A 27266-nucleotide genomic window follows, 5' to 3' on the forward strand; every position below is an offset into this window, starting at 1 on the left:
TACTGAGAAACTATGAATTACTCCTTCAATATGATGTGTTTTTCTGATTGTGGTAGCTGTAGTAATGCCTTTTGAACGAAGTGTAAATGTTACCAAAATGCATGCATCAAATAATATATCCTTTTTTTCCTACCTAATTGTTCTTGTGAAAGATAAGGCTATTAAGGTAAGGGAATAAGGCTATTTAGCCTTTTGCAGATCTAGTGTGATCCCCCGATATGTCAACCAGTCTTTCATGTGCCACCATTAAGTCGCCGATGTCAATGGCACAGATAATTTAAGTTCCCCACCAGATGGAGGCATCTGGGCTCTCTTCGATGCAAAAGTGCACTAGGAATTTAATTTTTCCTATTGCATTCAAGGTTAAAAAAACAAAGACCTTTAACACGCCGCATTATCATTCGACAGGGACGCTGACGATTTTCTGCGTCTCGAAAAGCCACAGACTGACAACTGATGATCAGAACTCGTGAAACCCGATGCAGGAGGTCAGCGCCTTACCAAGCCTTCCAACCGATGTCAATTAAAATATAATAACGACGATAAGCTGTCAACGAGTTTAATGCCTGAAGTGACTGTCATCGTAAGAATATTTATCTAATTCACACTAATAATCCCAATATTTGTATGAATTATAAACATAATTTAAAAACTTCATCCTTTAATTTAGTTTTCTCAAAAAAATGAACAAGTGTCTGGAGTGACATCGATTTTCTTGTGCAAAGTATCTATTCATAGTCCTTCCGTCCTTTGCGCCTCTCTTTTGAGCTATATTGCAGGTCTCGGGAATAATAGAAAGGATGGATTTGGGGAACAGGCAAATCAAGGCACATAAGCATACAACATTCAAATGCGCTTCGCTGTTCCCTGGACATTGAAGATGCCTCTGTCAGTCAACAGTCAGTCGTATAAATATGTCAGTCGTAGAGAAACTGCTTTACAAATGTATTTTTCTTGTGTTTTCATACAATTTGGCTTATTTCAAAGGATTCTCTTCGGGGATGATTTCACAACGGATGTTTTGTCTGTGACGCCTGGAAGTATAAAACCATTATCGCTGCCGCCCATAAGAGCCATATGTAAGATTCTGCTTGTTTTACTCCTGAAATAGAAAACCATAAAGAGTAAATTCACTTATGAATTGTTGAACAGAAGATATTAAAATATTTTGTGGCTCAAATAAAATCGTTATCTTTGTGGGAAAAAAATGAAAGCAATATAACTAGGCTTTCCAGATTTCTTAGATGTTCAACCGGGACAACGTAATGCCCCCCCCCCACAGCTCGTGACTATTGAAAATGGTACACACCCCTGGCTGTTTTTTTAGCGTTGTAGAGGGTAGTTCATTCTAAATGCTATTAATAAATGGTTTTACTAATTATGAACCTAAACCAGGTGTAATAATAAACGACGTAAGCAGATAAATTTAAGGATTTAATTTTTTGCATGTTAGTATTTTAAAATTATTTAGTAAGTTGAATGATGAATAAAAATTTGAACAACATGTACGTGTACGTTTAATTGCTAGTGCTTCGAAACACTTTTGTTGGTTTGATCTCATAAAAATCCTTACAAGCTAATCTGATATTAATTTTGCAAGTAATATTCCTGATTAATCCTTCACAGTGATTGTTTTTAGACTTTTTTGGTCATTTCTAGTCAAAATTTTTTTTACCGGGACATGAAGTAAACCGACCGGGATGCCGGGATTTTGTCTGAAAACCGGGACTGTCCCGGGCAAACCGGGACGTCTGGAAAGCCTAATTATAACAGTGGTTAAGTTGCAACAAGTAGAGGAAAGGAGTTCACACGTCAACATGGTATGTTTCCCTAAAATTACTTCAAGCAAAAAGTATTGAAAAGTTCTCAAGTAATGGCAGTATCTCTCCATCCTCTTGCTGTAACTTTTAGAGCACTGAGTCATTTTATGTTCCAGTGGTGATATCTTCTTTGTATTATTGGGTGTTTTATGTAGTTTTATTACTAGTCTTCTTCACGTGATAACATATTTTTAACTAACTACTAAGCTAAACTTAATTATTGTAAATCATTATATAAACATTTAAGTAAATATATGACAATATTTAAAATTTTAAATAAATTAAGAATGCTTAACTTTTGCGAACTAGTTATAAGGAAGGTGATAAAGCACTTTTGAACGGAACATCCTGGGGCAAATGTGAATGTGCAATTTTCCCATACCCCCATCCGTAATATTAATACTAGTGCTAAAAAATGTGCAAGTTACAAAAAATGTGCTAAAAAATGTGTAAATGTGTATAATTATTATTTTTCTATAATCAGTTTGTAAATTTTTAGTTACTTATTATTCTTAGGATTTAATATTAGCTCATTTGTTCATTCATTTAATTTTAATAGTTTTTTCCCTAATATTTGATCAAAAATTAAGTGTTACATAATAGTAACAGACAGTAAAAATGACACAAACTATTTTGATTTCCTTAAAAACTGAAGTTGAAATCATATTAAAATATATTATCGTACTCTATCATTACGCAATAAAATATTCTTTTTACTCGGAGCCTTACAAGTATTTTTCGTGTGTATCCAGTGAGGAGAACCGACTACGATGCTGAAATTTGTCAGTAAGCAGTTATATATTTGCCGAAAAATATTCTATTAATGACACATTAACTGCATGTTTTAAACTGACACACTATAGGAAATAAACCTTTCATTATAATTGGTATATACGAATATTATGTTTCATATGAACAAGTTTTTCTTTGAACTATTACACTTGTCCAGCATTTTTAATTGTCTTCTATGTGTTCAAAGCTTGATCACATGAACCCTTCTATAGGAGAATATGTCAACAACTAAAGACGTTATTTTTTATAAATACCATAAAAAAGAAATGTATTTTTTAAATCTCAAAAAAAAAAAAAAAAAAAAATGTCCCAAAGAAAAGACTATTCAATCATAGTAAATTTTTGCACTGAGAATTTATTTATTATTATTATTATTATTATCATTTTTTTTTTTTGAAAAATAACGAAATGAATTCCTGTATTGAACACTTTATTACCAATTGTCCACATTATTTAACATTTCAACTATTCAACTACTGTTATTCATTTTTGTCTAGATTATCGACTGAAAAGCTTGTTTAACGAACAAACCCTCCTAAAACTTAATCATAAGGTTACTTTTTCACTTCACTTCTGATACCCTTAAGTATTTATCATAAATACCAAAAATATTGCGACACGTCCAGAAATTCTCGTTTTTATGGATTTCTTGAGAAATAACTGACCAACTGTTCAGTTAATTTTGTTACAAAAACGGCATACTATAGATGTCATTTTCCGATAAAAATTAAATCATTTAAATAAGATAAAAATAGTTTTCACCCCCCTATACAGCATTTGACTTTCACCTACGTCCATTGAAATTTAGGATGCCGATGTCGATCAAAAAATAGCCAAAATCCGCTCTATCTTTATTTTTACGCATGAAATAGAATCTTCTTTAGGATCAAATTAGTTATGTACTTTATTAGTTAAATGTACATTATCGCTTTACGCAATGAGACACATTTTACTAGTAAATAAGTTTGTCTGTTAAAGACTGATGTACAACTGATGTGTACAACTGATTTAATTTGTAATTCGACATCTTGAAAGTGCTTTAAAAATTTATTTTATATCTAATAAGTATAAAAGATTCAACTTAAAATGTTTTACACCCTGTACACTAGAATGGTTCAAAAATACATGCAAAAAAAGTTTCTCCTCAACATTTTCAGACTTGTGGATAGTAGTATACTGGAAGAAGTTTTACTTCCTATTTCAACTGAATTAGGGTGCTCAACCCCATCTCCCAAACTTAATAAGTATATGGAGCGGGAGGTTAGAAAATACATTGAACTGAAAAAACAACACTACATAAAGCAATATACTCTAGTAATACGCATATACATTGCAATAAAATAATTTAAAAAAAAAACAGCTGGGGAAATTCAATGTTTTTAAACTTGTAGCATTATCTATGCTACGGCAAATGTTAAATTAATTGGTCATTGAGCACCGTCTTAAAATTTGAGTAAGAAGCTAAAACTTTTACAGCATAATACTATTAGTAAGTCTAAGACAAATAAGGCGATTCCTTGACTCTAGCTGAAAAAAAAAATTGAACTCCCCCATTGTACACATTTTGTTTAAATGAGATATAACTAAATTATGAAAGTCTGCAGTAATCTTGCATCAAGAAAGTTAAAGTTAAAATATTTTCTATTTCAGGAATTTGTCACCTACCGTGTGCACGTATCTCTTTAATGGTGACGGCACGTATGTGATTAATGGAGGCTACACATTTGAGCACCACTTTCCCATCGTGAATAACATCCGGCCGCAGTCGGAACCGGAGGGCGAGACTGGAACTCTCCAGTTGATCTGGGTAAACCACTGTCTCCCGATCAGATAACGAAGATGGAGCCTGTAAATTACACGAAGGCAGTATTAATCGAAGTTAGTGAAATCATTTCTCTTTGAAAACAGATGTTGCCTTATTTACTTACATAAATAAATGAAACTAAGCAGATTCAATCTATGAAGTAAGAAACTTTACACTTGGGTCAAACCTAACCTAGCAGCGTTTTCAAGGTTACGCAGATCGTGATCACTCCACACAAATGCTGAAAGGATAGGTTGCCCCAATTATAGTGTGGACCACACACTATTGTTTTTACGTCAATTACATAATGTATGATATGAAATAAATTCAAAAAAATGGGTGCGTGTACTCATGTATGGGCGTTAAAAGCAATGCTTCTTAATCATATATTGCAACTTAACTTAACTGCAACTTAAACATATATTGCTTTTAAAACATATTAAACAAATCTTATTAAACTTAATGCAGGCATTCCTACAGATATATACAACTATGGTAAACATTGAGACAGGTCTCTGTTTCCGTAATTGGTAAATTACTTAATCTAGGCTATTAGTCTTCATCTTATTCATTGCCGCCAGGTTTGGTGAAAGTTACATGGAAACTACTTGTTTGAGGATATTATATGCTATTTCCTTTTTTAAGGGACTTTCAAACAAAATTAGCCTTTGAAAACTTATCAAAAGGTTCATTAAAAGGAGACAAAATCCAGCTAACAGTAGAGAAAATAGGTAAAATATGATATAAGCCGCTAAAAATCAAACATGCCATTTAGTGACGTGCAACATTCGATTCAAACAATCCGCCAAATAAGTAAAAAAATGAAAGCAAAATGTTAAGTTGATCGCTAAATATACGAGTGGATTTATTAATTAGCGTTCAGAGTTTCATTAAAATGTTAAAATAGAAAAAAAAACAGCAAGTTTGGCGACAACGTAAATGCAATTTTTATACTTTTGCTAAGATAAAGTAAAAAAGTTGGAAAGTCAAGTGATGTAATTGCAACGGAAAAGTACCAAAAAATTTACTTTCAAATGTTAAGAAAGGTTATGCATCTATTAGCGTCTGTGATCTAAAATGTAATGAAAAATGTACGGAATGTGTAGAAAGGGACAAAAATATAAAATAGTGCCTTAGAGTGAGCAAGAAATTGCTTTAAATAAGTTGGGGAATGCGGGGCAAAGTGAAATGGTTAAGATGACTGAGGTTTTTTCAAAATGAACAAATCGGAAATATGTTTTGAAAATTACAGTATATAAAGAAAGAACATTGTATTTTATAGTAAAACTAGCGTTGAAACAGTATTTTTTTTTGGGGGGGGGGGGGTAGTAAATTTGAGTCTTCAAAAAATTGGAAAAATTCCTTTTTTTTTTCTTTTTTGAGGCAAAATGAAAAATAAAATATTTTTTTATCGAAATATTTTCTATTCGATTGTAAAATATATTTTTGATCAAAAGAATCAGTAAATAAAAGGTTGAATGAATAAATGAAAAGATAATGAATCAATAAACAAATAATTAAATAAATAAATTAAAATATGCAGAAAAATAAATGAGCAAGTAAAAGAATGAATCAACAAGAAAATTAGTGAATGAATGAATTAATAAGTGAATTAATAAATGAAGGAATGTAAATGAATTAATTAATAAATGGAAACGTAAGTGATTCACATTAAATGATTGAACGAGTAAATGAAACAAACTATTTCACTTTGCCCATCCACTTTGTCTCGTATACACTTGACTAATTGTACAATTAATTTAAAATACAAATAAGCTTAATATTAACTAAATTAATGCTGGGGCATTCCACGGTATTTTTGACATTTATGCAGAGTCCGTAACGTGACTTTTTTTGCTATAACTTTTTAATTTACTGTTTGATTAGCATATTATTTTATTTTGATCTTTTCCTACCAACACACCAGCTCAAAATAAAATAATTTGAAAATCAAACGGTAAATTAAAAAGTTATGGCAAAAAAAGGTCACGTTACGGACTCTACATAATGTCAAAAATACCGTGGAATGCCCCTGCTGTATTATGTAGGGGTCTCAATTAATATTTAAAATGTTAATAGCAATAACCTCGATTTTATATTTTCAAAAATAATTTTTGACATACAACAAAATATTACAGTATGAGTATTATTTTTTAAAAAATAGCTTGTATTACCAAGCGCTTTAATTTTCGGCGGTATTTTTTCCTGACTGGAATAGGCTGCATGTGTCCAATTGAGAAAGCTTTTAGATTTAGTGCTCTCACTGCTTCTTAAAAAGATTCTATTAGGCATATCATGGACAATACTAAGAATTTTAATTCCAAATTGACTTCAAATACTTTTAGCAAGCATGATAATTCTTCCATCAAACGTTTGTGTTCTGATCCTGATCTAGTTGTTACTAAGGCTGACAAAGGCGCCAAAATTGTTATTCTTGACAAAAGTTCATACTTAGATAAATGTAATGAGTTAATTGAGGTAGGTCCTAATGTGACGCTTCACAAAGACCTTAGTACTAGAGAGGTTAACCGTATTAAAAATATGAAATCTTCTCCTATCAGCAGTGAGTCTTCAAAAAGTTAAACTAAAAGTCTTTAACTCCTTCTGTTTCACATTTTTCCAAGTTTTATGCTCTACCAAAGGTCCATAAACCCGACATTCCTCTTAGGCATATTGTTTCAAACATTGGTACTGCTTCATATAAACTAGCTAAGGATTTAGTTTCCATTTTTCTTCTCTTTTGATTAGCAATTCCCTTACTGTCAAAAAATCCGTTGATTTTGTTTAGAAGTTACTTAATTTTAAGCCTCTTCGCTTAACGGTAACTTCTTTTGACTTGAAGTCACTGTTCACTATGTACCGGTTATTGGGGCATTGGATTGTCTTAAATTGAGACTCCAAAAGCATCATTTTTCTAGTTTTGAGATTAATGAACTTGTTTCCCTTACTCGTGTTTGTCTTAAGTAGAATACTTTTGTGTTTAATGGTATTTACTTTCTCATATCTGAAGGTTTAGCAATGGGTTATCCTTTGAGTCCTATTTTAAGTGATATTTATATGCCTTATTTTGTAGCTTAACGTTTTGAAACCATAACGTTTCCGTTCTATGTTCGTTATGTTAATGGTTACTTTGTTTTAATTGGCCAAAACCATGTTGATAGTGATATTTTACTTTCTACTCTAAATTCTATTGATCCTTACATCCAATTTACTATTGAAATAGAAACTGAATGTTCTCTTTTTTTTTTTTTTTTGAACGTCTTTATTACGAAAAGTAATGATGGATTTATAACTTCGGTGTTTCGTAAGCCTTTTGCTGTTACACTACCCCCTCACAAAGCTCTTCTCATCCTCCAAACCAAAAGTTGGCATCGTTCAAAGCTTTTGTGTTTTGAAAATCTGTTCTTCCTCCAATTCTTCAAATGCTGAACTTTCTTAAGTTAAAGAAGTGGCTTTCGATCGTGGGTCTTCTAGCATTATTGATTAAATTTATAATAAACTTATTAGGCCCCCTCTTCTGGCAAGAATTCTGCTTCCAATGCTCCCTATACTATAGTTTTGCCTTATTATTCAAAGGTTAGTCATCAAGTTGCAAAGATTTAAGAAGTTTGGTTTCGCTATAGCTTTTTCTCATGTAAATAAGATACAGTTTACAAACTTCAAGCAGCTTATTGATTGCCATAGCAACTGGGGTATTTATAGCATCTCCTGCAAGTGTGGACTTGGCTACGTTGGACAGACTAAACGTGCTCTCAAGCACCGTCTGAAAGAGCAAGAAAACTACTTTTAACCATAAAGAACTTACTCGTTCTTCAATCACTTAGCATTGTTGTACTTCCGGCCACTGTTTTGATTTTTCATCTGCAAATATTATTTGTAAATGTTCTTCGGTCTATGACCTCGATTTCTGGGAAGCTTACTATATTTGAAAAAGTTCTCATTCTCCAGTCAATGGGTTTTCCAGAACTACATTTTTTCATGATTTTTAGAAGCAATTTTTATAATTGTTTTTTCGGTTTCTTCGTTGTCTCTCACTCTTTTTGTCTCCTGGCCCCTGATTGGTTGTCTCTCCCCCTTGCTCTGAGCCCGGGGTTGACCCAGTCGCTTGCTGATTGGTTGTTTGATGTTTTGGGTCCTGAATTCCTATTGGTTGCCTCATTTTGGTATAAATACCGGTGTTCACGTGGTTATTGTTAGTTCTCTCGCGACTTTTGGTTGTATTGGCGAGCTTTTCCACTGATGAAGAGGTTCAATTGTAGCCTTGAAATAGATATATGCTGTATTTTTTTCAGAATTTGTGCTTTATTTATGTTGGTTTTTCACATCAATATTATTGTAGCACAAAGCTTATGTAATAATGTTTTATGATATTATGTTGGTTTTGATACTAAAACAACAACATCTACTCTTCTTTCATACTACAATGGATCTTACCAATTGGTCGTTGATGTACCACTTGAGGTCTGGAGCAGGTTTGGACTTCCCTGAATTGCAGAGGATGGAGACGTTGTCTCCCAGTTCGTAGTCTGACTTCTCCTCCATTAAAACGGGGCCATCTGAAGGTGGTACTGTAAGAATGCAAAGAGATATTAGTTCGAATGTAATAGACGGTATGTAAGCCGCAAAACTTTTAAAAAAATGTATTTCATAACGTATGCAAGATTTTATTTGAATGAAAGCACAAAAGTAATTTAAGATGCGCAAAACATTACTTGGAAAATTTCGTAAGCTTATGAACTGCTAAATAAGAAATTGCAATTTGACCATTAGAAACAAATGATTTTCGAACATGATTCTTTTTTCTCAGAAATTGAATTACTGCAATGTATCGAGTTTCCAGTTAAATAATGGTTCTTAGCAGTATTTTTCATTTTTTTAAAAATATTTTTTATAGATTAAACCATTTATATTTTTTAGAGTTTATACATGTTGTTGTTGTTGTTTACAATCCTTCATTGATCCAGCGGCAGCTAGATCAGATTCATGATGCCGTGAACCCTAGCGAAGTCAAGCACCAGTAGTGGGCTAGCACAGACATCTGCCAGAGTGAACCCCAAACAATCAAGGATGTGGTCGGCGGATGCCGGTTTGAGATTGCATTTGCTGCACAAAGAGAAGTTCTTACACCCAGAGTCGAAAATCATGTTCTTCAGATAACCACTTATGAGTCTCGAGACGGCCGTTTGATCATGTCTGTCACCCTCGAAATCTAACGAGCCTCCCGGGGTCTTCTTGCAGTACCAGGGATGGGCGGGAGGGTTGATCCAGACTTGCCTGTCTCCTTGTTTCTTCATAGAGAAAATTTCCTTATAAGTTAATGTGAAGTCCTTGTTGGGCAACTCTGAACAACCTCTTTTAGCAAAGATGTCTGCGGCTTCATTGCCATGGATGTTTACATGAGAGGGAATCCACTGAAAGTGGACTTCCCTTCCCTTGGTTAGATTTTTGAGATGGGTGGTAATCTGAATACCCACAAGGTCGCACACACTGCTCCAGTTCTGTAGGTATTGAATCGAGCTCCGACTAACAGTAAGGATCCAAATGTCACCATATTTAGTGTCGTGAAGGATGGTATTTAATCCTTCATTTATGGCGATTAATTCACTTCTGAATACGGAACAGTTATCCGGGTTTCGTCTGGAAAGCTGAACAGAAAGACTTTCGATAACGACACCACTCCCAGTGTTATTCAATTCATCTTTACTGCCATCTGTGTAAATCAAAATGGCATCACTCGGGATGCCATCTATAATTTCTAGAGCCAACTGTCTTAAATAATCTGGGGCATCTGTGTTTTTGTTAGTGACGGACATAAGTTCAGTATGGAAGTTAACTCCGGGTAGGCCCTCAATCGGGCTCACACAAGGTCTTAGAGAGGACTGCTCTACTGATTTAGAAATTATCTTCATATTATCAGCCAAACTAAATGGGCTATATTTCTTTAATCTTTGATTATTTATCCAATTACACAAATATTCTGATGTTCTATTATGGTTTCCATAGCTGCGTAATTTGTTAAAATATTTAACCAAGTTTCAGTTTCTTTCAAGACCAAGTGGTGGAAGATTTGCCTCATAGAGTACATTGTCGTTCAGGCAGCTGCTTTTCAAACCTGTTATGATACGAGCTGCACATAACTAAACCCTCTCTAATTTGGAGAGCTTCGTTAAAGATGCGCTGAAGTATACTGGGAACCCATACTCTAGGATAGGTCTAATAAGAGCAATATACGTTGCCCTGAGTGTTTTTGCATCAGAACCCCAATTTCTTCCACTGATGTACTTAAGAATGTTCAGTCTCTTGCGACTCTTGTTGACCAAATGTAGTAAGTGCCCATTGCACGTGATCTCTGGATCCAAAACGAAACCCAGGTACTTAGGGTGTTTGACATATGAGAGAAGCTGGTTATTAAAAAGAATCTGGGGGCGATACGAGTAAAGATGTTTATTAGTAGTAAAGAATCCCGTATATGACTTTGAAACATTAAAAACCAGTTTGAAGTCATCTGCAAAGCTCTTCACATCAATTAACGTTGAATTTAGAGTTGATTCTATAAGACTGACATCGGGGCCAGAACACTGCAGGACAATGTCATCAGCGAACATTCCAACTTCACACCCTCCATCAGATATTATCTTTTCAATCCCGGCCAAGTACAATGAGAACAAGGTTGGGCTAAGGACGGATCCCTGAGGGACACCTTGATGCATTCTGTAGCAACTGGATAGAACTCCATTATATTTAATACGAATCAGTCTATCCCTTAAAAATCTGCTATCCAAGAGAGTGTTCTGCCTTATATTCCAAATTTATCATGAAGTTTAATTATTAGACGGTTCCACTAGACTCTATCAAAAGCTTTAGAGAGATCCAAAAATACAGCAGCGGTGTGATTGGTTGGCTTGTTGTTTTGAGCATCCCTGATCCTTTGGCATAAATACAAAACCTGATCAGCAGTGCTGTGGCCTTTTCGATATGCAAATTGTTCTTTTGGTAAAAGATTTTTGGAAGCGAGATGAAAGGTAAGTCTAGTAAGAATCATCTTCTCCATAACTTTACAGGGTATACTAGTTAAGGCAATAGGTCTATAAGCATCAGGTGAGGTTGCATTTTTGTCAGGTTTCCTTATAGGTATAATGGTTGCCTTTTTCCAGTTCCTGGGGAGTCTTCCTTTGCTCCAGGAGTTATTAATAATGTCAAGCAGTCTCTGTCCAGCCAGCTCACCAAGATGTGAAATCATCTGTCCATAAATGCCATCAGGGCCAGGAGATTTAGAAAGATTCAAGTCTTTAATTGCATTTTCTAATTCTTGCAGAGAGAAGGCAGCGCAGAATAAGGAATTCCCTGCCTTAATGGTACGGTGACCATAAGCTAGGTTTCTTGCTCTGCGTTCAATGGTCCTGTCTTGAGGCATGAAGGACAGTTTACTGATACTCTTGTAATGTAAACCCAGTATGTCGGCTGCTTCTTTATCATTATGGGGAATGCTTCCATCTTGGGCCAGAATGGTATTGCATTTCTCAGATTGAGGTTGACATTTGTCAATACTCTTTACTAGCTTCCACAGTTTGGAGTCGGGGGTTCTAGAGTCAAGAGTAACACACAATTCGCTCCATTTCTGCCTCTTGAAATGGACATACTTGCGTTTAATCTGTGCATTGAGTTTATTTAATTCAACCCTGTTAGGTACTGTATTATTGACAGACAATATCTTTGACAGTTCTTCTCTCTTTTCCAAAAGGGGTTTCAGAGTAACATGATTGTGAGCGAAAAATGGGGTGTAGTTTGAGACTTTACCCCGAGGAACCGATTGCTTTGCTGCATTTATTACTAATTTTACAAAGTTGGTCCAATTTTCATTGTTGTTATCAGATAAGGGAGTATTTTCCACTCCAGAGTTTGTGAGACCTTCATACTTCTTCCAATCCGCTTTTCTAAAATTCCAGTGTTTAGTTTTATCTGTAAGTGCCTTTTGTTTTATGCCCACCTCAATAAGGATAGGATTGTGATCGCTTCCTATACTGCTTAAAACAGTCCATCTGCAGTGGTGGTGAATATCTGGACTGACAATGGTGATGTTCAGAGCTTCACTGGTGTTGTAGCTGCGGGACGAATGCGTGGGAGAACTATCATTGAGGATCATAAAACCTCTGTCATCCATAAGGTTAAGGAGTTCATTTCCTCTTGGATTACTATTTGAGCAACCCCAGTTGGAGTGTTTAGCATTCAGGTCACCCAGGAAAATAGTATTACCATCAGACCAGTGGAGTAAGCAGTCAAGCAAATTTGAAGAGTCAGGGGTATGGTATGAATTGAACACTTTAAAATTTTTACCCCTCGTTACCCCCTTGTTTATACATAAATATGTTTATAACTAGCTGTCTTGGGGGGGGGGTAGACATCTCGCATTTTGGTGCAATTTGCTTCTTATGGCATCCCTTTTTCATGCCGTGACTACCGTCTTCAACGTCTGCTCAAAAAAATTTGTTGGCGGTCTAAATATTGTTTTACTAAATATATAGATATCTTTGTACCTCTATCGACTTAAAGTTATCTAATATCTATGTATTCCTCTGTATTTATCTACAACTACCAATGTAGTTTTACTTTTCTCTATATTTCGACATTTTTTCTAAATGTTTCAATTTATTATTTTATTTATTAATTAATAAATAAGTTATATCTCTATATTTATCTCTCCCAGTTATATCTCTATATTTATAAATATATAGCCGCGTTGACGAATGTATCTATCTATTTCTATTTCAAACTGTCTCTATTTATATTTATAAATACATTCTACTTCATCTTCTATGTATATTTCCAGTAAAAGTCTGCAAGTGTCCAACGTTATTGCACCGCTAGATACATTGCCTTACTTGCAACAACGGATATTTAATTCTTACTCGTACATAGTTCTTATGAGACATTTCATTGCTACAAACTATTAACAATTAAAAAGCCGTTAAATTTGGTTTAACAGTTTGTTAGGGCTCTTTTGATTAAAAAATGCAAAAAAAAAAACATCACAAATTTAATAACTTTTTTATAACTGATTTATTAAAATCTGGTGCATAGGTACACATTGTGTACATTGTATCTGTATAATGCCATTCGTGTTTCTTGGCTTTAAAATTTTCCCGGGAACCACGCTATATTTATCGGGAAGCCGCAGCCATCGGTGGCTAGATGGCTCACCTTTTTCAGCAATTAACTTTTAGTGCCGTTTTTCTTTTTAAGCGGAGACTGTCGTATTCGACGGATATTTTCATATTAGTTAATAATACTTGTGAGACTTTTAAGACTGTATCAAAATTGTTGTACCTTAACATTGAACAACAATGTGTATTTTTTTTCAAATTTAGACAATTTTCGTAGGAAAGTTTTACAGAACCATAAAAGTTTGAAGGCAGTGAAATTAAGTTTCGCTATTTGTGACATTGCAGGAACGTAACATTTAGTTATGGCTGTATGCATTATTTATTTATATACAATAATATCTGCTCGCGGTGTAATGAGATCAGAACACTGTTTTCCTCCTTATATAAAGCGTTACTTTTAGAAATTAAGGGATTTAAAAAAATGTTTTTTTTTTTTAATTTAAAAAACCAAAATGTGCTAACTTTTTGCACTTCGGAGAATTTGAGCGGCGGAATGAATTTGAGCTTCGGAGGACCAGGGCTTCGAATCCCGGTCCACTTAGTCGCAATCCAAATGCGCTAACCACTGAGCAATCCGGCTCCGGGTTTGGGAGCTTAAACGAAAAAAAAAAAAAAGAAAATGCATCTTGATTATAATAGATTATAATATTTATTTAAATACGATAAAATCTGATCGTGGCATAATTAAATCAAAACACTGTTTTCTTCCTTATACGAATCGTTAATTTTGGAAAATAAGGGATTAAAGAAAATAATCAGTTCTTTATTTTGAAAAAAAAAAAAAAAAAATCTGAGAAAAACTTTGGCAGACCAGGGCTTCGTACCTCGGTCCACTTGGTCGGTAACCCAAACGCTGGCTTTCGGAGCTTAAACGAAAAAATGAAAGAAAAAATCATCTTAATTATAATAGTTATTTAAATACAATAAAATATGCTGGCGACGTAATTAAATCCGAATCACTATTTCCTTTTTTATATTAATCATTTTAGGGGGGAATAACGGATTTAAGAAAAATGAGTTTAGAATTTAGAAAAAAAAAAAAAAAAACTGATAAGAGCTTCGGCGGATCAGAGCTTCAATTTCCGGTCCACTTGATCCCAAGCCGAGGCGCTAACCACTGCGCTATCCGGGCTCCGGCTTTCGAAACTTAAATGAAAAAATTAAAGAAAAATGCATCTTAAATGTAATATTTATTTAAATGCAATAATATCTACTTGCGGCATAATTAAATCAGAACACTGTTTTCCTTCTTACATAAATCGTTAATTTTTTGAAAATAAAAGATTAAAAAAACAAAAAATTCAATTTTATATTTTAGAAAAAAATCTGAAAAGAATATTGGTGGACCAGGGCTTCGAACCATGGTCCACTTTGAGATAAATAAATACCTTTGTGCTGAACAGTGAAGTAAGAAAAACAACGTTAAAAAAAAGCACAAATTTGCCAATTACAGCAGACACGTGTTTCGGCGTTGCAGGGAACGCCTTTTTCAATGCAAACGTAATGAGTTTATGGATAGCCCTTTTGTCGGATGTCTTTTCATCCATAAGCTCATTACTTTTGCATTGAAAAAGGCGTTCCCTGCAACGCCGAATCACGTGTCTGCTGTAACTGGCAAATTTGTGCTTTTTTTAACGTTGTTTTTCTTACTTCATGGTCCACTTTGTTGGCACTTGAATGCGCTAATCACTGAGCTATCCGTCTGTAGCTTTGAAGATTTCTTTCTATCAAGAATAATCACCTGTTTAAAAGTTTAATCCGCATTGTTTAAGTTCAGCTTCAAAATTTGTTTTTTAACTTTTATTTACAAAATTAATTTTATAATTACTATGATTTTACATTGTTGTTTGCCACAGTTGAAAGCACATTCAGAACATTGTTTAGTTTTATCATTGTACATATAATCTATTTTCTTTATTGAAATATACGAAATTGCTGTAAATAGGCTAAGTCAGGAGCAGAAAGAACAAGTGCGGAAGATTAGAACTTAAGGAAAAAATCTATAAATGTTTCACTTCTATCTTGTGTGCTTTTACTGCATACATTTATTATCATTATTTATGTCTAGACTGCCTAAAATATCGTTTTTGCTGAGTAAAAATTTTTAATATGATGGATTTTTATACATTGTTGTGCTTTGTTTTTGTGCAAATGATATCAGTACAACTCAAAATGATTATAATTATAAATAATCTAGAAACATTTGGTTTAGTAAATGTTTCTAAAATAGCACCTTCTTTTAGACACTCAATTACAGTTGCGTTTATGCATTATCTTGAATTGTAAAAGCGAAAAAAAAAGTCATTACATGCAGCAAATTTTAATATTCTGTTGAACGAAATTACGGATAATTCTGAAAGTAAACAATCACCTGATGAACAAAAACCCCATTGTTCTAGTTACTGGCAAAAAAGATCTTGTTTTAAAATGTGTGATAGTTTTGCGTAGGCGACAGTTTTTGCAAAGTTCACTGTATTCTTTGTTCTGGAGTTGATGTAAAAATATATGTTTCCAAAGAATTATTTTCCCGACGGAATTTTCGTATTACTCGGCTAGAATTCCGACCATAAATTACACACATTTCATTCCAGCAAAGCTTTTAGCACGGAGAATTTCGATGAACTAATTCGACAATGCGACATAAATTAATATTATTTCCATAGCGGATATTCAGTAAAGAAATTTAGTCGATTAAATCTATTTTTTGTTTTGTCAGCGGGTATTTGATGCGCGATGAAACTAAGTTCTTCGTTTGAAGAGAAAAAAGAACTAAAATTAATTGAGGAAAGTTTAACAACTAAGTAAAAACTAGCAAAATTAGTGATCGGCAACATTCCTTCGAATTTTCAGCAAAACGACAGTAACAGTTTGGGTAGCGAAATAAGGTTTTACCGTGTTTAAGATAAACACAGGCCAGTTTTTTCAATACATGTAAAAGTTTCAGTTTAGTGAGTGTTTTATCAGGCACTGTTTTAAAATTAATACTGTTCAAAAATTAAGTTGATTAACACCTTGACATAGTATGACGTCATGGACACGTCAAAGAGTCTGTAATGACGCATAAAATAAAAGACTTCTCAGTCAGTTTACAGTGGAACACTAAATAAATAACGTCTTCGAGACGTCTTTGTAAGTCAAGGAGCAACTTGGAGTTGTAAAATTGCTAGTTTAAAGTATCGAACTACCACAAACATTCTTCAGCAAGTTCAATGTCTCACATCTTTTTAACTTCTCAGATGCTTCAGAAACAACTCCAAAGTGAAATGTATAAATTAGTAAACTAAACTCATACTCAAAATGTTCAGGATAACAAATTAAAAAACAAATACTCACCTACTACTTCAAGTGGCCTTGTGGTTTGGACGCATCGGAAAAATGGTTTATCCGTGGAAACTTGACACGTGTAGTTGCCAAAGCTTTCCAGACTCAAGTTCCTTAAATATACTGTGCTATTGTCTGACCTGGATATCTGTGTAATAAAAACATGGCATTATGCTATAAATTCAAATCAATTACTGTTTGGATGTTATGTGCCTTTGCGAAAAATTTCCTTATACATGATGGAACAATAGTACCCCTAAATAGCATTCTATGAAAAATTATCATATAAGCTTTGAGCTAAAATATGATTAAAATGAAAAACAACGTAAATAAAGCACAAATATTGGACAAGATACAGCATATAGCTATTTCAAGGCTACAATGGAGCCTCTTCATCAGTGCAGAAAGCTCACCAACACAACCAAAAGTTGCGAGAGAACTGACAAGAACCAAGTGGACAACGGTATTTATACCAAAGAGGGCCAACCAATAAGAATACAGGAACAAGACAACAAACAACCAATCAACGAACAGCAAGTACACTCCGGACTCAAAGCAGGGGGAGAGACAACCAATCAGAAGCCAGGAGACAAAAAGAGAGCGAGACACCGAAGAAACAGGAAAGGCAATTATAGAAATTGCTTCCAAATATCATGAAAAAATGGAGTGCTGGAAAAATCATTGACAAAAGAATGAGAATTTTTCCAAATATAGTAAGCTTCCCAGATATCGAGGTCGTAAACAGAAGAGCATTTACAAATAATCTTTACAGATGAAAAATCAAAACAGTGACCAGAAGTCCAACAATGCTGAGCGATGTAAGAACGAGCAAGTTCTTTATATTTAACATAGTATTCGTGCTCTTTCAAACGGTGCTTGAGAGCACGTTTAGTTTGTCCAACGTAACCAAGTCCACACTTGCAGCAGATGCTATAAATACCCCAGTTGCTATGGCAATCAATGGAGTCATATGGCAATATTTGTGCTTTATTTACGTTCTTTTTCACTTTAATCATAAATAGCATTCTGCCGTGGCAAGGTAAAAGGCAGTTACTGCAAATTTTTTCTTTTTACCATCTTTTTTACTTTATTTTTTACTATGCAAGCTTTCTTTTTTGGTTTCTTCTGAAAGTAAAGCAAAAAATGCACGCCTAATTCAAATATTTTCTATTGTTGGTATGTAATAAATATTTGTTTCTTCAAATATCTCGATAACTCAATTCTGCAGATTATACCTTTTACCTCCCGACGGCAGTATTTAACTGTTCACTAATTTTTCCTAATGTTATCAAATTTAATTTAAAATATCTGATATAATGTGACTCTGGTAACTTGATGTTTTACCTTGCAGGAACTCATTATTAATTGGGTTGAAATAGAAGAGATTGTTTCAATCGTGTAACATCAATATTTGTTTTTGCGCCGCAAACCAGCTTTTCTCACTCGTATTTCAACAAATAAAGTCGTTTATGCCTCAGAAAATAGGAAGTTAACTTTTCAGACCTAGCTTTTAATTTGCAGGAAAGATGACTTACGAGTGTCTGAAGACATGAACATTTGTATCCAAGCAAATGCATGTGAGCAGCGCAGTAAGATTTCAATGGTAAGCTTGCTTCTCCAACAATGGTTATATATACATATATATATATATATATATATATATATATATATATATATATATATATATATATATATATATATATATATTACTGTCTGACCACGGATTGTATAGAAAGATTGTATGGAAAATTCAAAGAACATTTGAGCTGCGTTACGCGATTAAGTTTCGGGTGGAATTTGGTAAATCGACCTCAGAAGCTTTAGATATGTTTAAGCAAGCGTTCGGAGACAATTGTTTGTTAAAAGCGAAAGTGTTTCAAAGATGGCCGGGAGAGCGTCGAGGAGGCACCTCAAACAAAGTGTCCGTCAACCAGCAGAATGGACGGAAATGTGAATCATGTGCGTGTTGTGCTAAATTCGGACTGCCAGTTAACTGTGAGAATGATTGCAGATGAAGTTTGACTTGATAAAATGACAGGTTACAGCATCATCGCTGAAAACTTGAGAAATGCTGGAAACCCTTACTTCATCCTCCAAGATTTCCTGGTCAATAATGGTATCTCTACGCTTCCCCAGCCCGCCTACAGCCGCTATTTAGCTCCGGCCGACATCTTTCTATTCCCGAAGATGACAACGTCACTAAAAAGGGATCACAATGGAACTCTGGAGGCCGTAAAAGAGCTGGTACAAGCTTTTTAAAAAACATTTTGGAAGCAGACTACAAAGCAGCCTTCGGAACTTACAAGACTCGTTGTGATAAGTGTGTGATAGGCCAAGGGTCTTAGTTTGAAGAATTTTAGTAGTGAGTATTAATATCTGCAATAAATTCTTAGACCTCAGTTCAGTCTTATTACTTTTTATACAGATCCTGTATAGTGTGTTCCGTTTTAACATGCAAAACCTTTATTTTCGCAACCGTTATTCCTAGATGTGTACTTCCAACTGCAAAAATTTTCAAAATCAGAAGCAGAGTTAAGATATTGAAAGTTTGAAGCAAAAATAAAAATGGGTCAAAAAATACAAAATTTAACTTTTTATTCGGGCCCTAGGTCCCCTAACTAGTATTTAGAGAAATAATCTCCATTGAAAACTATTACTCACCCAAAAAACTTGACATTTGTGCGACCAAAACTCAAGGAGATATTCCAGTTCAAAATTTTAAGGGACCATACAGAAGATGCGATTGGAACTTATCGCCCTTTCAGCAAGAACGACAGGTCGTCAAAGTAAGAAAAACAAAGTATTTATGTTTTTCATTTCTATTCAAAAATAAATGCAAATGTTATGCCGTGATACGCAATAACACACTACAAAACCTCGAACAACTTAAAAAACCACACTCTATGCACACATATAATTTTAAACACTTGTTAACCGCAATATTTTCCCCTAAAAGGTGTTATTGACGGCGAGTGAAATGAGGTGTAAGTCACAAAACGCCGCGTTTCATATCTTGGTTAATATTGGTCGTACTAATTTAAAATTTTTCGTGTTGGAATTGTTTTTCAAAGGAGATTATTTCCCTAAGTTTAAGTTAGGAGACCTGGGGCCTGTATAAAAAGTTACATTTTGTATTTTTTGATGTATTTTTTGATTTATTTTTATATTCACTTCAAATTTTCAATATCTTAACTCTGCATCTGCTTTTGAACATTTTTGCAATTTTAAGTATACTTCTAGGACTATTGGTGACAAAAATAAAGGTCTTGCAGGCTAAAACGGAACACCCTGTACATTAGGTATACTAAGGTGGGTCGAAAAAATCGAATTTCTTCAGTGCACTTAGCCTTCGTGCGGAAAATTTGCGACTCCGTAACACTGATTACCATGCAAGATTTCGTCACTCAGAGTTAATGTCTTCTGTTCTAGCAAGAGACTTCCGTTGAATTTTAAGCGTTAGTGCGGTATTTTTTTTTACTTTCTAACACCAAACTATTGCGTAATGTTTCAAGCTTGTGAGTTATTTTTTCTGCTCTGGCAAAAAGTCTGAATTTTTGAAATTTTACAAAAAAATATTCCTTAAATACGAGTCACATATTACAAAGTAGTTATACCTAATACGCTACAATACTTCGAATTTTTATCACATCAACGACATCAGTCCACCCCTTGAACTAGATCCGTCATTTAAAATTTTAGGGGGAAGAGTATCGATTCCCTCCCTACTAAAAAAAAAAACTAACGCTTTTACACATAAGTGGGCGTGGTTTTGTGATTTTCAGATAAAATTCCATTGAATTCACGCTCTTTATCCCCCCATTCGGAAAAATTCGAAATAACGGTCTTGTCTTCAATTGTGCAAACTCTTAACACAAGTTATTATACAAAGTTTCCTATCTCTAGGTTCATTTCTTCTGCTCTGGCAAGAGGTCCAAATTTCAATGGAAAAACATTTTTTTTTAAATCGTGTGTGTGTGTGTGTGTGTGGCTGTTGAAGTGGGTAGAGATTCAAAATTTACAAGGTCTTTAATTATATAATCTAATTGCATGTAAGAACAAGTTCGATTAAAAATCAATGTTTTTATACTCTTTGGAAAATATGCAAAACATTGCAACTGCATTTAGGGTATAAATTTCTATTCATTGAGGGAAAATTTTAAAATTACCCATAAAGCTTGTAAGCTATACGTTATTAAAACTATAAAATATACCTTTTCAAGCAATTGACGGAATCAACTTTTTTTTTTTACATTGATACCTTTTTGGCAAGTAATCATGATGCAAAAGGAATTCCCACGCATTCTTAGCTCCGTCTCTAATATAATGGTTGGTTTTTATTCTAAACCAGGATGGAGTATCTACATTAATAAACTTGACCAAGATTTGATACTCAGTTTGTGGTTTTATAGTTGAAGTGTACAATCTCAATATCCTGTTAGCTGTTTCCAGACAGCGAGACATATTTAACGCACCCAGATCGTGGTTAGTAAGATAAGGAGAATAGACGCCTTATTTTACGGCATATGATTTCAGTAATAAATATTGTTGGTCTTTTCTCAATATCATCGGGTCCACTGGCAATCTAATGGTTTAAAACCAACAATGTTACGCTTTTCAGAGTCGCGCAACCTTTTTCTAATTTTACTGGAGTCAGATTTGGAGTCTGACGTTGAACCATCAACAAACTGAAAGAGATACTGCAATGAGAGTTCGTTAAGATGTAAAAGGAAAGTAGCCCACTGGAGCGGGCTGTGAAGCTTTTGCTCCAATTGCCGAATAATTCCAGATTTTAATCTAGTGAATTGAAAATATTTTGAAATATGCATCAGAGATACAACTGACAACTTCTGACACATTTTATTAATTTTTCATTTTTTCCGTATAAACAACGAAATAAAGCTTATTTCAGCTCAAGACAAGCCCGTTGTATATTCTTTTACCATCTAAGTCTTATTACTATGTTTGAATAGTTAATTTCAATTATTCACTATGTTAGTTTTTTGTAAATGGTTAAAACATATTGAAATTTAGAATTTTTTTTCATGCTCATCTGTAATTATAACTTTTTAATATGATTTGGCCAATTTTTCAAAGGCCTAATTGTCCACTATGTTACCCAAACGGGTCAACATGTATTTAACTCCTTCATAGAGTATATATGCACAAATCATTAATGTTTAGTTATGCACAAAAAAAAAAAAAACACAGAACGGATAAAGACATGAATTATTTGGCAGAAATTATTATGAAAATTGAAAAACGAAATCCAAATAGAGCATGATATGTAGGGAATTGTGAAGCAAAATAAAATGGTTAAAATATCTGAGTTTTTCAAAATTAACAAATCGGAAATTTGTTTTGAAAATTACGGTATATAAAGAAAGAACATTGTATTTTATTAAAAAACTTCCTTTGAAGAAGTATTTTTCATTTTGACAGAAAGTTTGAGTCTTTAAAAAAAAGTGGAAAAGTTTTCTCTTTTGTTTTTTATGGGGCAAAGCGAAAAATAAAATATTTTTCTAATGAAATATTTTCTATTCAATTATAAAACATATTTTTGATTAAAAAAATCAGTAAATAAAAGGTTGAATTAATAAATGTAAAGGTTTTGAAGCAATCAACTAATAATTTAATGAATAAATCAATATATGAAGAAAAATAAATGAGCGAGTAAAATAATGCATTGATAAGAAAATTAGTGAATGAATGAATAAATAAGTGAATTACTAAGGGAAGGAATGTAAATGAATTAATAAATTAAAACGTAAGTGATTCACATTAAATGGTTGAATGAGTAAATGAAACGAATTATTTCACTTTGCCCCGTATACACTTGACTAATTGTGCAATTTATTTAAAATACAAATAAGCTTAATATTAACTAAATTAAAGCTGCATTGAATTTTAAGAGATCTCAATTAATATTTAAAATGTTAATAACAATAACTTTATCATTTATAAGTAAAATATAATTTGACTTACAACAAAATATTACAACATAAATATCATTTTTTAAAAATTGCCTGTATTACTAAACACTTTAATTTTCGGCGGTATTTTTTTTCCTGACTGGAATAGACTACATATGGTACTATACATAGTTAAAATAATACCAGAGAGGCTGAGCTAAAAGCATAAAAATATTCCACCGTTTCACTTTACCCCATGTTCCCCTACCATTTTCGTGAGAATAACCATAGTAAATTACAGAAATATGCAATTAAAGCACTCACGTCGACGTCGATTCCAACTTGAGGGAAGGCTTTGAGCGGGGGATCAGAGGCAGGAACGTACCGAAAGAACTCCCCCATGTTCTTGTACCACTTGACAGCGTACAGTGTTTCATTCCCTAACTCGTAGCCACACCGCAATCGCACACTATCGCCTGTGACCACCGGGGTAGGAATGTGGAGCATGTTGATGCGGAGTGGAATGTGAGAGCGGGAGCCTAAAAGAATGAGATAAAACATGTCAAGTTACGAGAAATGCTCAGAAAAAGAGTAATATATTTGCTACTGTAAAAAAGGCAGTCGAAAATGCTATGGAATGAGTAAAACGACACAACGTGTATAAAATACAAATAAAGTATTAAAATAGAGTTAAAAACTCAGCAAACAGCTGTTTCGGGGCTGTCAAATGCAAGCCCCTACACATCAGTGCATAAAAGAAGTCTACTTCTTTCGTAGAAGTTCAAAACTAAAAAGGAAATGGTTAGTTTGACGGGGAATTAACGAACTCAAATTCGATGGCACCTCAAAAGCTATTGATATAGAGGGATTACTCATTGCATTGCCTACTGCTTTTGCAATTTTTAATCTTCTACTATAATTGTACTTTCAGTGTTGATGCAAATAAAACGTGTAGATTATCAAAAAATCATATTTTTATATAATTTTAAACAATGACGGTTAGCACGTAAATATAAGTACGCAAAAAATTTGCTTTTTATTTTGATCTATCGATGATAAAGTGTTTGCATGACTGTGCTTCATTGAAATGTCATACTTGCTTACTACATTAGACCTATTATTTATTTAAAAAAGTGAATTTGTTTTATATTTTACAGGGAGTCCAAAATTAAGCTATCCTATTAAAATGTTTAGCGACGATACTATTGCTCGGAAATTTCCGAAATTTTGTGTACAACATAATGAAATGATTAGAATTTGTTTAAGCGAATAAAAAAATCGTTCAAAATTTCGAAGTGAGAGGGGTTTTTAATTAAATATGTTACTTCCCGATCATCAAACCTCAACTTATGTGGGTTTTAGTTCTAGAGCCATTTGAAACATCTTGAAAATCGCAATAATCGTGAAACTTTCCTGATCTTAAATACATCTTATCGATCATGTTCGTAGCAGTTTCCAAAGCATACGTACTGTCTGACCACGGATTGTATGGAAAGACAAACATCCGTTTTACAGCCGGAAATGGACGAATCTATTATTTTTTGCAATGCCAGCTTTTACAGAAGTAGAGTCTCGTTCAAATAAACGGAATACCAGCATCAAATTTTTACTCTTCCCCCTCATTCAGATAGATTCCTCTTATCTAAACGTTTGATAATTCCATACAATCCGTGGTTGGACAGTAGACGGTAATGATTGCCGTCCTGTTGAATATGTTTCGATGCAAAATTTGTTTCAAAACCATCATAAATGTGTAACTCATAAAAATGCTCCCTCTGGTGGTGAAATTTTGAAGCATTTTTTTTATTATTTCAAAGAAATAACCATTCCTTAATTATGTTGCAAAAATTCGTTAAAATCTAGGAAAGTTTCGCCGCTAAACAACTTAAAAGTAGGGGAGTTTAATTATAGACAACTTGGTGTTTAATATATATATAACAAACACTATTAAGGAGTTTTGTTACAAAACGATGTTTCTCATCGTAATAAGCAATAAATCTATTTAGTTAATGATTTTTTTTTCTTTTTTCTCATATTACCCAGATTATCTGAATTTTCAACTCTCCGAATTACTTTTAACCCTAGGTAATCCGGAAAATCGAGGTTGTAATCTATTTATAGTGCTCTGAAGTTTTGAAGTTATAATGAATACAGCTGTTATGCTGGATGGGAAAAAAAAGAAGTAACTTACTTATTATGGGTACAGACGTGACGAAGAGGAACAGGAGGTGTTCAACAATGTACGCTGTAAAAGGAGGGTCTCTGATCATCTCTCATTCAGGTTGCGACGGATTGGATCACCACCCAAAGTTTATTGTTTCAACCACTTGTGTTTAGGCTTCGAGTTGAGCAAATAGCAATAAAACTATGAAATCAATCTGAAAGGGAAAAAGGTGGATTACTTTTATGTGGAAAGAACATACATTAGCTCAGTAAGAAACGCGAGACTATTTCGGAAGATATTATAAAGATACCAAGTATACTCTATATAAATTGTCTCAAGTAAATCCACGAAGTTGTTGAATAAAAAGTGCTTTTTTGTCAGGTTATTTCGAATTTCATGCCATGAAAAGATTTTATTTTCTTTTGCTTTTTAATTTTCATCAAGATGCTTTCAATTGTTTTTTTCCTGGGATCATTTAAACGTTTTCCCTTATAACCCTCTAAAAGTACGAACACTATGCACAAGCTGTTTATACAGTAGCCTCTCATAAATCCGTAATAATAATCGTAAATATTCTTTAAAATTAAAAAAAAAAAAAAAAAAAAAAAAAAAAACCAGGTTAAAACGACGTGATTATTTCGCAGAAATGACGTGCACTTTGTACTTCCTGAGGCTACATGTATCAACAAACCTTACGTCGTTTATGATACAGCCATCCGCCTCTTTAGTAAGAATTTAGTGCATTGTATACACATGCGTTTGTAGTTTAGTGCGGAGAAATCAAATTCCTGTTAGGTTTGCATTTTGTGGCTATCCGGGAGCCATCTTTCCTCTTTTACATGCGTGCCAGTGAAAAATAAAGGGATTAAGTTGAAATTTTCAAATTTTAAGTAAAACGCGTTTAACGACTTTAGAGGAGATCGAAAAAACGGTCGCTTGTTGCGTACAAATGATTTGACTCGGGCTCTTTTAACACTGTTTAATCATATGGCTTGATGTGGAATAGGATTCAACATACCGTATTTCGGAAAATTTGAATTTTCCGGCACGCCGGATAATTCGAGGTTTATTTTACAATAAAACAAAACTAAATTTCCCCATTCAGTTCCAATCAGAAAACAAACCACTGTAAGGAAAAAAAATAAATCCCGAAAGTAACCTTTTTCCAAAAAATATGTGTATTGCATATAGTACGTGCTTGTTATTTATGGTAGGTCATTATCAATGGATTTAATCATATGCCAATAAAATAATCAATTCAGAAGTTATCATCGTTACTGCGATTTGTTCATAAATTTTTAAAATAAATTATTTTAGGTTCCTTTTAGAGGGGTAAGTTTAATTTTTATTTATTGAATAGCTACGGTAAATTCTTAAGCACTGGTTAAGGTGCGGTAACTTACTGCTTAAATGTTTGCTTACTTAAGTTTTAATTTAAATTTTATAAAATTATTCGTTATTAAACAATATTTTTCTTGTTAAAATAACAAATGACATTGTGAGTAAATATTTTTACAAAATTAAACTGTTTATTACAACTAATAAGATATATAGAAGTAATGTTCATTTTTAAGCTGAACATTTATTTTTTATACTATTAACTTTTTTCCTAACCTTGATTTTCCGGCATGCCGGAAAGTGTTATTGAAAATCTGGTGACCCCCGAATTTGTCGTCATGCCGGATAATGCGGGGTCATGCGGTACAAAGCACTATAAAACGGAAAATCGAAATTTTTGGACTTACCGTTAGTCCGACTCTAAGCTGCGGATTTTAGGGCGTCTTTTATACCTAAAATGATTGAAATTGTAGCTGTGTTTTTTGCATTCGTCATTACTTGCTTGCTTTCAACTTATCCTGTATGGTATACATTAATGTCTTAAACTTATTGCTCAGGAAAAATAATAAATATTCGTTTTCTTCGACATATTTAAGGATAAAAATGGATGGCGTGCTGAAACAAGCAATATACTAAAATTTCCTAGACGTAATAGTCCCCAGACAGGGTTTGTTATACTTCCGTTGGAAGGTAAAGCTCAATAACTGCAATTTTTTATTTTTCATTTTCTTGCATTTTTGTCATCTATTGTACTTTTGTATTAGTGTACAAGATTTCTTATTTTTTTTCCGCTGAAATTTAAGCACGAAAAAAGCGTCAAATTCCAACATTTTTCTATTGTTACTATGGAATCCAGAACGCAGTACTTCAAATATTTCAATATCTCAAATATATCATTTCTGCAGATACTGCGTTTTATCTTCCTACGAGAAAAGAGTTTTCTTGACTTGAGGAAGA

General features: G+C 33.5%; 1 protein-coding gene across 1 annotated transcript; it reads right to left on the bottom strand.

The window, feature by feature from the left end:
* Positions 1-1000: 1000 nt before the first annotated feature.
* LOC129225168 (cell adhesion molecule 2-like) lies at positions 1001-25104 on the bottom strand. The gene is made up of 6 exons (XM_054859733.1): positions 24999-25104; positions 23132-23346; positions 16911-17046; positions 8851-8984; positions 4278-4458; positions 1001-1102 (listed from the first exon to the last, which is right to left on the bottom strand). The coding sequence occupies exons 1-6, from the start codon at positions 25075-25077 to the stop codon at positions 1008-1010; spliced, it is 840 nt and encodes a 279-aa protein (XP_054715708.1). The 5' UTR covers positions 25078-25104; the 3' UTR covers positions 1001-1007.
* Positions 25105-27266: the final 2162 nt, after the last annotated feature.

This window comes from Uloborus diversus, chromosome 6 (genome assembly GCF_026930045.1).
Source record: "Uloborus diversus isolate 005 chromosome 6, Udiv.v.3.1, whole genome shotgun sequence".
NCBI classification, from domain to species: domain Eukaryota; kingdom Metazoa; phylum Arthropoda; class Arachnida; order Araneae; family Uloboridae; genus Uloborus; species Uloborus diversus.

Bases quoted from the DNA above. Each gene is read 5' to 3' on its own strand.
- LOC129225168 (XM_054859733.1), bottom strand. From the start codon at position 25,077: ATGATCAGAGACCCTCCTTTTACAGCGTACATTGTTGAACACCTCCTG. The intron at 17,047-23,131 runs GTGAGTGCTTTA...TTTATTACACAG, and splicing joins AAGTTGGAATCGACGTCGAC to ATATCCAGGTCAGACAATAG. The intron at 1,103-4,277 runs GTAGGTGACAAA...TTTCTATTTCAG, and splicing joins TAAAGAGATACGTGCACACG to GAGTAAAACAAGCAGAATCT.